The sequence below is a fragment of the Toxorhynchites rutilus genome, chromosome 2 (genome assembly GCF_029784135.1).
Source record: "Toxorhynchites rutilus septentrionalis strain SRP chromosome 2, ASM2978413v1, whole genome shotgun sequence".
Classification (NCBI taxonomy): Eukaryota; Metazoa; Arthropoda; class Insecta; order Diptera; family Culicidae; genus Toxorhynchites; species Toxorhynchites rutilus.
Window position 1 is genome coordinate 307,107,775 of NC_073745.1, and position 13,058 is coordinate 307,120,832.

The 13,058-nt window shown below is 34.3% G+C and overlaps 1 protein-coding gene across 11 annotated transcripts in view; it reads right to left on the reverse strand.

The window, feature by feature from the left end:
- The window catches only part of LOC129765178 (juvenile hormone esterase-like), an 87,136-nt gene that overhangs the window by 2,415 nt on the left and 71,663 nt on the right, over nucleotides 1–13,058 (reverse strand). For all 11 annotated transcript variants that reach the window (XM_055765127.1, XM_055765128.1, XM_055765132.1 and 8 more), the window contains exon 4: nucleotides 8,493–9,038. In XM_055765127.1, coding sequence (XP_055621102.1) covers nucleotides 8,493–9,038 — 546 coding nt within the window. The remainder of the gene's footprint in view (nucleotides 1–8,492; nucleotides 9,039–13,058) is intronic.

Sequence of the window (13,058 nt, forward strand, 5' to 3'; positions counted from 1 at the left end):
TCCGCTCATGAGCTGTTCATTCGAATCGTTTCATCATAGTGAGCGGATTCGGATCGGCTCGCAATCAAAAAAACGCAGCTCGTCAGCTCATTACGGAGCTGGAGCTGATGAGCTGTTGAGCTGTTGAGCTGATGAGCTGCTGAGCTGATGAGCTGTTGAGCTGTTGAGCTGATGAGCTGATGAGCTGATGAGCTGTTGAGCTGTTGAGCTGAAGAGCTGTTGAGCTGCTGAGCTGTTGAGCTGTTGAGCTGCATAGCTGTGAAGCGCAATAGCTCCAGAGAGTGTGAATTGTGAGACGCGAAAGGATTTTTCGTCTCCTGCGCTTCATGGCATGACGTCAGTTTGTTTTCGTGTATCCCTCTTCGTACTTTAGCTTTAGCAGAGATGCCAGATAGGAAAAAAGGTTTTTGTTTTGAAGATATTCAATCGTTTGTTACTTCATTAAATTTTCCTTATATGGCCAAACAAAATAATACACATTATTATATGCTTGTAAATAAATTTAATATATTACATTGTTATTTAAACATTACTGTGGAAACACATACATTTATTTCCGCGTGCTGAATCAAAACAATTCAGAAAACCACCCGGCATAAATGTTAATGATTGATACTGCTCCTTTTGTTACCTTTGTGATCGCGAATAATTATTTCTCGTTGCATCTATTAGTGGATTTATTTTTATATCCTCGGATGCAAAAAAAAATCTCGATGGTTTTTTTTCAAAAAACGTTGTCTCGGCCAATATTCCTGGAGGCATTCTATTTGGCTATTGCTGGTTTTTCTGTTGTTTAAGTTCAGCATATCCTAAGCATCTTCTATGTTGGATTTCAGCATTCAGTATTTGTTGTATATTATATTATTAGAATTCATATCAGTTTTAGTTTTTGTACAATTACGAATTAAATTTGATTATTTTTTGCTTTCCGTCTATTAAAAAAATGCACACTATGCAATGTCCCATGGTGATTACGTTTCATATGCAATTATGTGGGCAACTGCAAAATTCAACTGAGCTGAAGAGCTGTTCCAAATGAGCAGCTCACTTGTATGAGCTGAACGGCTCTGATCATTTTCCTTTCCAGCAACTGAAATAGAACAAACAGAAAGAGAAAAAAGAGTTGAATACTCTTCCAATCACTTTCCGTCGTTCGTCACATCCATCCAGAGAACGAAATGCTCGCCGAATTGAGAGAAAAAAAAAACATTCTTTTCGGCCCACAATTTGAGTTTGATTAGCCGAAAAATTGTTTCGTTTTCAGTGACTTCTCGATGTCGACAATGATTTTTCACTTCTTCAGTACAGCTGAAAACATTGCATAAAAACATGCAGTAGCATTGGGTTTCATCGTGAAATGAACATGAGATGGGATTATATTTGTAATGCAGGTCGCTGTCCAAATGCAGGTCGATTTCATTTTTTTCAATTTTCATAAAGAAAATTCAATTTTCATAAAGATTTTTTCAATTTTCATAAAGAAAATCCCTTTATTTTAATTACACGGAAAAAACTATATTTCAAAAATTGAAATTTTTCTCAACAACAAAATTTATATATGAATAGTCCTCACAATTTCTAGTAAATTATACATCGGAAGATTGGCATTTTTACGGGGAAAAGGTTTTCCTAACAACATCTTTTTCATGTTTTCTTTGGAAAAATTACAACTAATTCTAATATTGTTTAAAGTCAAGCATGCGCTTTCATTGGGGTGCCCATTTCCAATTTAGGGTGATCCAAAAAATCAACTTTTTCCCCTTTTCTGGAATTAGCTTTTTTCGAAAATTCATAACTTCTAAACTATTAAACCGATTAAGATACTCGACATATGAGCCAAAAGCTAGTCTTTTTTGGAAAAATACTAGATTTGTCGAAAATTTGGATTACTGATTGTATTTGTTTTTTTATAGTTCCCAAGATTTCGGGACCAAGGGCGTATTATTATTAGGTGGGACTACTCCTAACCGGAATATATGGTGGGTGAAATGAAAACCTAAACACAGAACATACAGGAAAAAATGAAAGATTTTGGATGCTTATAACTCGAACATTTTATAATAGAACTGAAAGATATTTTCATCAATTGATAGGATATATTTCTACGCATCTATCACAAGTAATAAAATGTTATTTTTTCTGAGATAAGCAATTGAATAACTGTAAAATGTCAAGCGCTATCTAAACGCCCTAACTTCCCCGTTTTGATTGGCCCTATTTACAGTTTCCCCAACACAGCCAACAAAATCAAGGTGCCTGAAGAAATTGACATTGCAATTACAAGCAAGTTGGGGGAACTTTTGTTCCCGCCGACAACACAACCATCAAAACCAAGGTGCCTTACATTACATGGCGTATGTTCAAATTCCTTACTTACACAGCAAATATGTTTAATTCAATTAAATTGATTACTAAGCCAACGGTAGTCCCACGTCAAACTTGCGGTTATATCATATATAGAACCCACCCATTTTTTGACGTAGAACTACGTCTTTCAGGAAGGGTGCCAAATCAGAAAACAGGTCGCGTTCTTGTGAAATAAAGTTAACGTTAATAACTATTTTCACAGCGAACAAATTCTGATACTTTGCACACCAATGGAATCGGAAATTCTCTAAGATTCGTTTGATACACTATACAATCCAATCCACTAATGCCTAAACAGTTTAAATTAAAGAAGCATTCTCATTTTCCCATACATTTGTTCTGCCGATTTGTGTGCATTCCCGAACAGAGCTGTCAATAACGAGCAACTGATACATTCGTTTTTGCCCGTTTTCAACATATTTGGTTTAAATAAGCCATCCGCGATTTGAAGCCACACCACTTCTCATTTGGTGGTCATCGAAGCAACATGGTTGCACAGCGTCGAGCAGGAGAGGTTTGTTTTCTTGTCAGGTGAAGGAGGAGTATGGAATAGAGTTTCTTTCCACAAGGGCCCTTCTCAGGGCTAGAGGCAGAAACCAAAAATAGAACAGAATGAAAACACAGATGCGAGTGAGCTAGCATAACACAACGAGCGGATATCATTCATGCCTAATCCTGATTTCACACACATACACACACAACTCGATACAAGAGGAGGAAGCCCTTTGTATCAAGGTGTGCTACGACAAACAAGAGCAGCAAACGAGAATTTTCTGTGCTAGTGCTGATATGGAAGAGTATCCAGAATTTTGGAATATAGATATACACTTCATTTATTTAGATAAACGTAAAATTCATGAAAGTATGTTTTCAAATTCCAGCAGGGTTACCTTACTGTTGCATGTTGTGGGGTTCGATCACAATTCAAGCGGAATATAGGAGCAAAAGCGTTCATAGTTTGTGATCGATATCTGAGTGGGAAGGAGAAAGTCTGATGCGAGTTGAATCAGTCTACTTACTACTGAAGTAATAAGGAAATTAAAAAGCTAAAAATATTTTACAAAAATGTCGATGCATTCTAAAATAATATCCGAAGTGATAAACAAGTGGATTGAATAATATAATTCCGCAGTTCTACGTCGAAAACTGCGGTCGTGTCGTGTTTTGTATTCTCGCCAATGTTTTATATCTACTTAAAAAATGAACTTTTGTTGAAGATATCAACTTTTTATATTTTCTGGAATATGTGGAATTTTTGTACGGAGGCTCCTGAAAAACTCCTCAAGACATTTTTGTGTGTAAATTCTCGTGTTTGATATGTTCTTGACGTGTTTCAAAATAAAGAAAATTTAAAAAGTCTTTGCTAGGAAAACTCTTTCCCTGTATCAGTGCCTTTCTTCCAAGGTATGGAATGCTTGTTGGTAATTGTATGGGCTATTTATGTATATTTTATTCAGAATTTAAATAAAACATATTTTTGAAAAAAATAGATTTTAATTTTGAAATTACTTTTTTTAAATTTGCTTGACAACTCCTAATGAAAATATGAATAATTTCCAACATTTCATTCTTTCGTTCGTTTCAACATTTCGTAGTTCTAATAGGTTTTGAGTGAGATTTTTTTTTAAAATTTTGAGTTTTTTTCAACTTTTTTCGAAAAATCTGAATTTAAAAATTATGAAATCTACAAAATATTGTAATTAATGAAATGCATGAAGCTATTCAAATTTTGATCAAGAATAACAAACAGATTAAAAAAAAGAAATTTGATTGAAACAAAATTATTTTGAATGTTACAATTATTTTGTCTCAATAAAAATTCTGAATGGCTCATATAATTACCAACAAGTCAACCATACATCGAAAGGAAGGCACTTATACAGAGAAAAAGTTTTTCTAACAACAACTTTTAAATGTTTCTTTAAAAAATTACTACAATGGAATCCGTTTATAATGACATTGAAGGAAGGTCATAGTAAGCGGACGTCATGCAAAGCGTTTTGAAAAAAAAAACGTTTTTTTATGTAAATATGTACTTAGGCATGCGAAAAAGTCATTTTCTTCGACTTTTTTACAAAGAATTTTATATGAAAACCAAACTTTGCTATGTAATTACGTAATAATAGCCGGTAGGTCAATATGAGTTTTAATTTTTTTTTTAATTTTCAAATCTTAGAGAAAAAATTACGTATTTTTTTATGAAACTATCCTAAATTCTAAATTCCATTACTTGACCAAAATTTTGCAGATATTATAGTTTTTGAGTTGTAAATTTTTGTAAAACATTAAGAAAAAGGATCGTTGGCCCTTTTCAAAAAGTAGTCTAACTTCTTTTTTAGTTTTTAAATATGCAAAGTTGCTTAAATAACCAATGCCTTCACACCCACTACGTTGCACTGCTATCTGAGATGATGCTGCCAACTCCTAAGACGAGTTGGCATGAAAATCGTCTGTTACAAAATAAGACGTAGGAGGGGCTCTCATTAAGAGAAATATGAAATTGAAAAAGTAGCTTTATAAATCTGTCCGTCTTACCCACGCTTTTCCTGGCACTGCTTCTTTTTCTTACTAAAGTACAATTAATGTGAAAATCCATTTTGCTTTGAAAGTTCTTGTTTCAAAGATTGAAAATATAAAAGAATATCGTCGTGACGTAGGTTTACGGGTTTGGAAATATAGGGAATAATAAAATAGCGTTGAATAAAGCTTCTATCTTCCCATATATTTGTGTAGACCGCAAATATATTGGAACTTAGTTAGGAAAAAATTTTCCTAGCCCGTGTTGGGAAAACGCATTGCAGACTACACATTTCTAGTTATCTTTTTCACAGCCTAAAAATTGAACAAATGAGATTAACTCGATTTAGAAAATATTGATGCTCAAACAATTGAAAATGCTGAATTCGTTCCCACAAAATAACAACAAAATAACTGCAACCAAACAATACAACTAACTTCGAATTATTTGAATGAATCGATGACAGAACTACACTGTTCTACTGTTTTTTTTTTGTACAACATTTTGCTTTTGATTATCGAGTTAACCTAGTTATGATACCTACGATATTCTTATCAAAAGATGAAATATAGGAAATTGTTTAAATTTTCACAAAAAAATGGCAAAAATTTTTTGGAAAAAATTTCGGTGACAAAAAAGTTATTTAAAAAAACTTTCTTTTTTGTTTAAATTCCCAAAAAAATATATATGAATAGCCCTTACAATTTCCAACAAGTCGTCCAAACCATCGAAAGATGGACACTTTTACAGGGAAAAAAAATTTCGAACAACATTTTTTTCTTGTTTTTTTGAAAAAAATACAACTTATCCTAATTTTGTTCAAAGTCAAGAGAGCGATATAGTGTATTCGTCAAAGTTTTAAATCTTGTTAAAACATAAACTTTTGTTGAAGAAATAAACTTCCTATCTGTTATAGTTTTTGGAATATAAGTCATTTTTGTATGAAGACTCCTGAAAAAAAATAATGTTTTGCTCGTAACATTTTTCTTGTGTAAATACCCACGTTTGACTTGTTGCGATAATTTATACATAAAAATGTAACGGATTGAACATTAATAGCATTTTTTCAAAGAAAATCATAAAAAAGTTATTGTTTGAAAACCTTTTTAAATGTGTCCATCGTCCGGCTGTGTGGAAAACTTGTTGGAAATTTTAAGGAATATAAATAGTCCTTAAAATTTCAAACAAGTTTTTTCAGAATTTTAAAAACAAATGTTTTCGAGAAAAATGAATTTTAATTTTCAAAATATTTTTTTTTATTTTTTTTATTTTTTTCCAAAAAATTCTTTGATAATTTTTAATGGAAACCAAAATAATTTCCCACATTCCATTCCTTGACTAAAATTTTGTAGGTCTAATAGATTGTTTTGTAAGTTTTTTTTTAATTTTGAGTTTTTTCAATTTTTTTTCCAAAAAATTTAATTTAAAAACTATAAGATCTACAAAAAGTTGGTCAGAGAATGAAATGTAGTATACATAGATTTTCACTAAAAAATATCAAACAATGTTTTGGAAAAAAAAACTTTCGATGTATGGACGACATGTTGGAAATTTCAAGGGCTTTTCAAAAATATACTTTTGGGAATTTTTAAAAAATACGTTTTTAAGAAAAATGGATTTGAATTTTTAAAATAACTATTTTTTCAGCGAAATGTTTCAGAAAATTTTTGGTATTTTTTGGTAACAAGTTAAACAATTTCCTACATTTCATCTTTTGACATGAATTTTGTAGATATCATAGTTTTTATGTTATAAATTTTTGGTAAAAATTGAAGAACAAATTTTGGCTTTTTCCAAAAAGTAGTCTAATTATTTTTGGAATATTGCAAGTATGCAAAGTTGCTTAAATGACCCATGTATTTACACCCACAACGATTCACTGCTATCTGAAATGGTGCTGCCAACGGCCAGTCGAGTTGGCATGAAATCCGTCATATATCACAAAACTAATTAGTTTGGTGTCTTCCGCCTTAAATTTTTTTGTTTGAATATGCAGAACAATGCTCTTTACATCTACACTTTGCCGCAATGCATGAAATTTTGCGTTAAGTCTTTCATCAAGCATGGGTAACAACTTTTGTTTTTACTGAGTACCGTTATTTATTATTCATAGAAGCACCGTTTTGATTCGTGAACAAGTTCACTTGACATTAAACTCTTCGTTTATAAAAAGTGTGAACTAATAAATTGTTGCGTAAAGTATAAGATTAATATAGTTCCATGCTGCAGACAAACGACCACAAAGAGTTAAAAGTACTTTGATGGAATTGACACGTGAACCTATTCGTCAGATGGCGTTAGAATATAATCGTCGTGGAAATTTATTATCCTTTTAGAATATTTTGTGTGCAACTGTGAAATGTATGCGTAGTATAGTATTGTCATAATTGTTATCCATCTTTGTTATTCGCCTAGTTTTTATGTCATTTTATTTTGTATACCATTGTGAAAAGATATTGGGTTTTTATGCCGCTTTGAGTTCGAATTTAACGTTTGCTCAAGGTGGCTTTTCCCAATCTAAGTTCCTTTTTTTACCATTAAGACTTATTGTCGGATGGTGTCGAATAATAAATAAATAAATAAATAAATATAGAATATTCATAAAATAAAAACCATAAACATATAATGCTTATATCATCATTTCTATTCATTTATATTTCTGTTGTTTTTTACGAAACCCATATTATATATGACATTGGGTTGAGTTGGGTTAGGGCTGTCAATTTTTCAAATTAAAAATTTGCTAGATCATGAAAAAGTTGTCTACAAACAAAGTTCGACCTACTTTGAATATTTTGTGGGACCCACAAGAAACTCAGTAACGCAACACACGTGACGAACGTGTTTAACAAACAAACTAAAACACACGTTCACTCAGATGCAGCAACCAGGACAATTTCTCTTACACTTTTGACCAATATATGTTCAGAATGATATCTAAGGTATCAGGATCAGATTTCGAACATTTTGAACAGCAACTGAAGAATCCCCAAGATATCTACGTATCTATGTGTAGAAGTTATAAGCTACAGAAGTTACCAAACAGGCCGATAGCAGGAAAACAACTTCTAGAACCATCTTCGGTATCGTCAAACGGTTGAGCGACGAAAGTTCGAATAAAAAAGTTTTTTTCCTGAATTCAAATAAAAACATACCAGATTAATTTATGTGGAATGAAAAATTAAATCTGGCAGAACCCAGCCGTATCCTAAGAATATGTCTTAACAGCACCTTGTTATCTTTTTTCAGACGTTCACAGTTCTCCAGTTTTTGAATTGCTGCATTATTGAGCTACCTTTGAATTCATCGCAACCATTACGTTTCGGTAAGTACCAGAAACATATTATAATAAAGCTATTTAATTTATTTTATGAAGCATTGTATTGTTCCTGCAGCGTTTATGCTAGATGACTCTACGTGGATGTCAACAAATTTTCGAGTCAATTATAACTGCCAATCAATGATACTAAAGCTAAGATTATGCTGAAAAAATGAACTTTTAAATTGATTACAGATATCAATACAGATTTTCTGAGAAAAAACTAGATGGAAAAAAATTTATTCCAAAAACCCAGAATCCATGGTATGGTAACGCAGGTACACTCACCTTCAATTTATCTATACTTTGAGCAAGTTCCTGTGCATCAACACTTCGCAAGACGCTCACCAGCTGCTTGGGGGAGAGTTTCGATGCACACGGCCAGAACACCTCCGCCTGTCTCCGGGCCAACTTCAGCGGATCTTTTGTCGGTATATTCCATGGCGCATTCGCACTACCACTCATCATAATGGCCTTCGAGAACAGACCCACACTCATCGGGCTTATCATGTGCATCTGGACGGAAGCGGCTCCAGCGCTTTGGCCGAATATGGTCACCCGCCTTGGATCACCCCCGAATGCGGCGATATTCTTTTTCACCCAATGCAGTGCCATCACTTGGTCCTTAAGGGCGAAATTCCCCGGAGCTGCTTCTTCCCCGATGGAGAAAAATCCAAACACCCCAAGCCGATACTGAAGCGTAACCAGAATGACCCGTCCGGTTTCCATAAAGTATTCCGGCCCATGGACTGCCGAGCTTGCACTACCCGCGAAAAAGCCTCCCCCATGGATGTAGACCATCACCGGGAGGTCCCCCCGGAGTGTGTTCTGCGCCTGGAAAAGAAATGGTTCATCGTCAAAATTACACACAAAAGCAGAATCGCTGATCGAAAGAAAATAAAACCAGAAGATCCGCGCGTGCCGCAGTTCATTCGCACTTTATGCACTTGTTATTGCCGTAGTCGTATTCGGTTGGAGTCAGCTGGAGCGTAAAAACAACAAATCCGCAGCGAACGCAAACATTGGTCTCGGCGGTCAGTTTTTGGCCTCCGATAGACGAGAGGTAAGCGGTTTAGCACTTATTGTGCACTGTCAGTGGGAATCAATAAAGTCGGGCCGTAAGGGCCGCAGACTGGCCGCAGGGGGAAGGGAGTGAACAAACTCCACTGCAGGTCGAGCGAAACGGGCGGGCTGACCGCGGAAATTAGTAACCGCTATCTTTGCGTGTGTATCATATCAAGGTACGCGCGCACGTTTGTAGCACGATGTAGCACGATGCACTTGTGATTGTTTTGGACGCTAAGTGGAGAGTAAACAGAAAATTGGAGGGACTCGGTAGGAAAATAGTTTGATTGTTGTTTTGCTCAGGAATATCAAGAATAACAATCAACCGCTATTATTGATTTGCATCATTTGACAGACCACAAACCACATTTTTGAAGAGTGTATAAGTGTTTGTATGTATGCAGTAGACCTATCATTCTATCAGACTGGATGTCACCTTGGAATTGTACCAAAAAACTATGGGTGGGTTATAGCTGTGATATAACCGCAAGGTTGACGTAGGACTACCACTAGTTCAGTAACCATTTGTTTGAGGATGTATCCAATACTCAATGAATGGATGAACGGATATTTCAGAAGATTGTTGAAAGATCTTCTTGTAAGTGTGCGAGTGGAAACATTGTATTGTATGCCAAACAAAAAGCAATACATGCTAATTGTATGCAAATAAAAGCGATGGAACAACAAACCGTATTGTTAGTGTTTCGTAATATGTGTACCAAGCCAAATAATACGTAAAAATCTGCGGAGCTAGTGCCCTTGAACTTCACTCCCGAATCGTTGCACTTTTGGAACTCTCACAAGAGACACTTCTGCGAGAGAACCCTCTCCGTTGTTGACCTAATCGCCTTGATTAGGTCATAGTTTACGTCATGAGTCGATAGTTTACGCTGCGAATAATTTTCCTTCTGATAGTTCGCTCTATGAGTTATGTGTACCGGTAAGTGTCCTCGGTTTTACAACAGATGGCGTAACTTGATTATTATTCCAGTGAATCAAATTTCCAGACATTCGTTGGAAAGCTACTGTCATTGCGCATCTTTTTCAGTATATGCCGAGAAGTTGAAGCGTAAACAACATAGTTTTTTTGGCACTTCGAATATGTCGAATATCGTTCCAACGAGAGTGTTTTTGCGGGGAGTGTTACTTCATTACTTCAATAATAGAAAATAGTAGAAGGGTCTGAACCTAGGGGCACAGACGGAAGTTTGACGTGGGACTGTGATTGTTCAGAACAGTTTTATAAATGTAATCCTTTTCATTGTTCAGAAATCTATTCAACTATTTTGAAACTCCAAATAGTAGTCCTGAAAAAAGCCGTTTGTTATATGTAGTCACGAACGAAAAAGAAAATGAGCTTCTGAATTTGAAGTATTGTTTTTGCTGTTTTGCAGTCTAGTTAGCGAGTAAAATTCGATAATTGTATTGATTTTCCGGCTCAATTAACGAACTTTTCTGCTTACTTGCATGAAACCTTGCATCTGATTAAATCAACATAATTTGATAGAACGAATTATACCACACAATTTTGTGTTGCATACAGCATTCATGGGAACGAAGTTGAAAAAAAGAATGCATAACACATAATTTACCTTCGCAAAACATACCTCTTTTATTTGTTAAATTGCTCGCTTGTTTTATTATTTCCACTATTGATGTCTCAGGCGAAATGCTGGATAAATTTGCCGTCTAATGGTATATATTATAACATATATCGCATGAACTATTCTGCGTAATATGCATTTGAAAACTTTTAATAAACGTTACATTTTCGTAGAGTGACCCCCCTATATAGACATCAAAGACGTATTCCTACGTCAAAAGCTGCGGAAAGTCATCGCATCTTGGTTTTTTTCGAACATTCTCAAATTCTGAATACTTCATTTTTAAATGTAAATTTACTAATCTTTCATGTTAAAAATAATTGAATAATGAAAACACGGACATTATTGAGGTATAGGCTTCATTTTAACATAATTCACAGGTATCGATACCAATTTAGCGCTCTTGGTTCCGGAACCATGTGAACTATAAGAAACAAATACAATTAATAATTAGAAAAGCCAAATCCAATTTCTTGCGAGCATAACATTTTTCCAAAAAAGACTGGCTAATTGACTTTACTTTGATATAACGATCATATGAATCGGTCCATTAGTGTAAAAGTAATGATTTAAAAAAATGCATTTTTGCCGTTCGGAATTTAAGACAAAAGTGTTCGGAATATGATTCAGTGACAAAAATGGTGTTCGGAATTTGAGACAAAAGTGATTAAACATATTTTTAGTTTTTCACCATGAATATGTATCTGTAAATCAATTTCATTGTAGTCAAATGAAAAAGAAGGCTTTATTGTATCCAAAAAATTAATTTCTCGAAAGAGTACCATTTTGAGTAATGAGACACTGTTTAATGGCCATCAAAGCTTAAGTGTTCGGAATATGAGACAACACGATAATTTGTTGCTAAGACGAAAAAAAATGAATATTTTTGTACCGATGTTCAAAAAGCGCCAACAAATTTTTTTTTTGGTATTCAAAAAAAAATCTGTAATTTAACAAATATTGTAAATAGGCCATTTTTCTAACCATTTTTTTAGCCGAACGATCAAAGTTTTGAGTAAATAAGAGGAACACTTCATCGCAAATTATACTACAAATATAAAATACTATGCGTACTGTCGAAATGGACACTACGAAATTTTCCCTTCCATAACTATGTGGGTAATAAGTGTATGGATATGTGGAAATGCCTATGTATTGGGTGTGCAACTTAATTCGTTCCGTTTCCACACGAAAAAAAATTGTAAGGAATTGTATCTAGGACACGACCGCATATTTTACACGTAGAACCACACAATTATATTATGCAATCCACTTAATATTATTTAAGAATGCATTGAAATGTTTTAATAGATTATGTTCTTTGTTACAAATAAATTTGATGAACGTCCGACTTGTTATGTTCTTTGTTACAAATAAATTTGATGAACGTCCGACTTGCATGTTTTGACGAAGCGGATGCCCCCAGGCAGATTGATTTTGAAGTCCGTGTTAGGGAAACACAGTTCGATGGGAACAAAAATACCCCCAACTCGCATATATGTATATTTCCAAAGCGGATTCCCACAAGTACATCGTTTTTGTAGTCTGTGTTGGGGAAACCGTAAATCGGGTCAATCAAAACATGGCAGTTAGGGCGTTTAGATAACGCTTGACATTTTACAGTTATTCAAATGTTTATCTCATGAAAAATAACATTTTATTAATTGGGACATACTCGTACAAATATTTCCTATCAATTGATGCAAACATCTTTCCGATCTGTTAAGAAATGTTCGAGACATAGGCATTTGAAATACGGGTTAGCACACAAATCGGCAGAACAAATGTATGGAAAAAAGTAAGTTCTTCCCGTTTTCATGAATTTAAACCGTTTAGAGATAAGCGAATTGTAATGTATAGCATATCAAACAAATCTTAGAGAATTTTCGATTCGATTGATATGCAAATCATGAGAATTCGTTCACAGTGAAAATAGTTATCAACATTAACTTTATTTCATAAAAACGTGACCTGTTCTCAGATTTAACACCCTTCCTGAAAGACGTAGTTCTACGTCAAAAACAATTCCAACATCCATCGAGATGTCCATTCTCATTGGCACCCTAAACAATACATTCTGCCTCATATTTCGAAAAAACAGTCACAAAGATTCGATTTTAGATAAACATTTTTTCAAGATGGTAGATCTCGACGTTTCATGCAATTTGAAGACATTTGGCAGCAA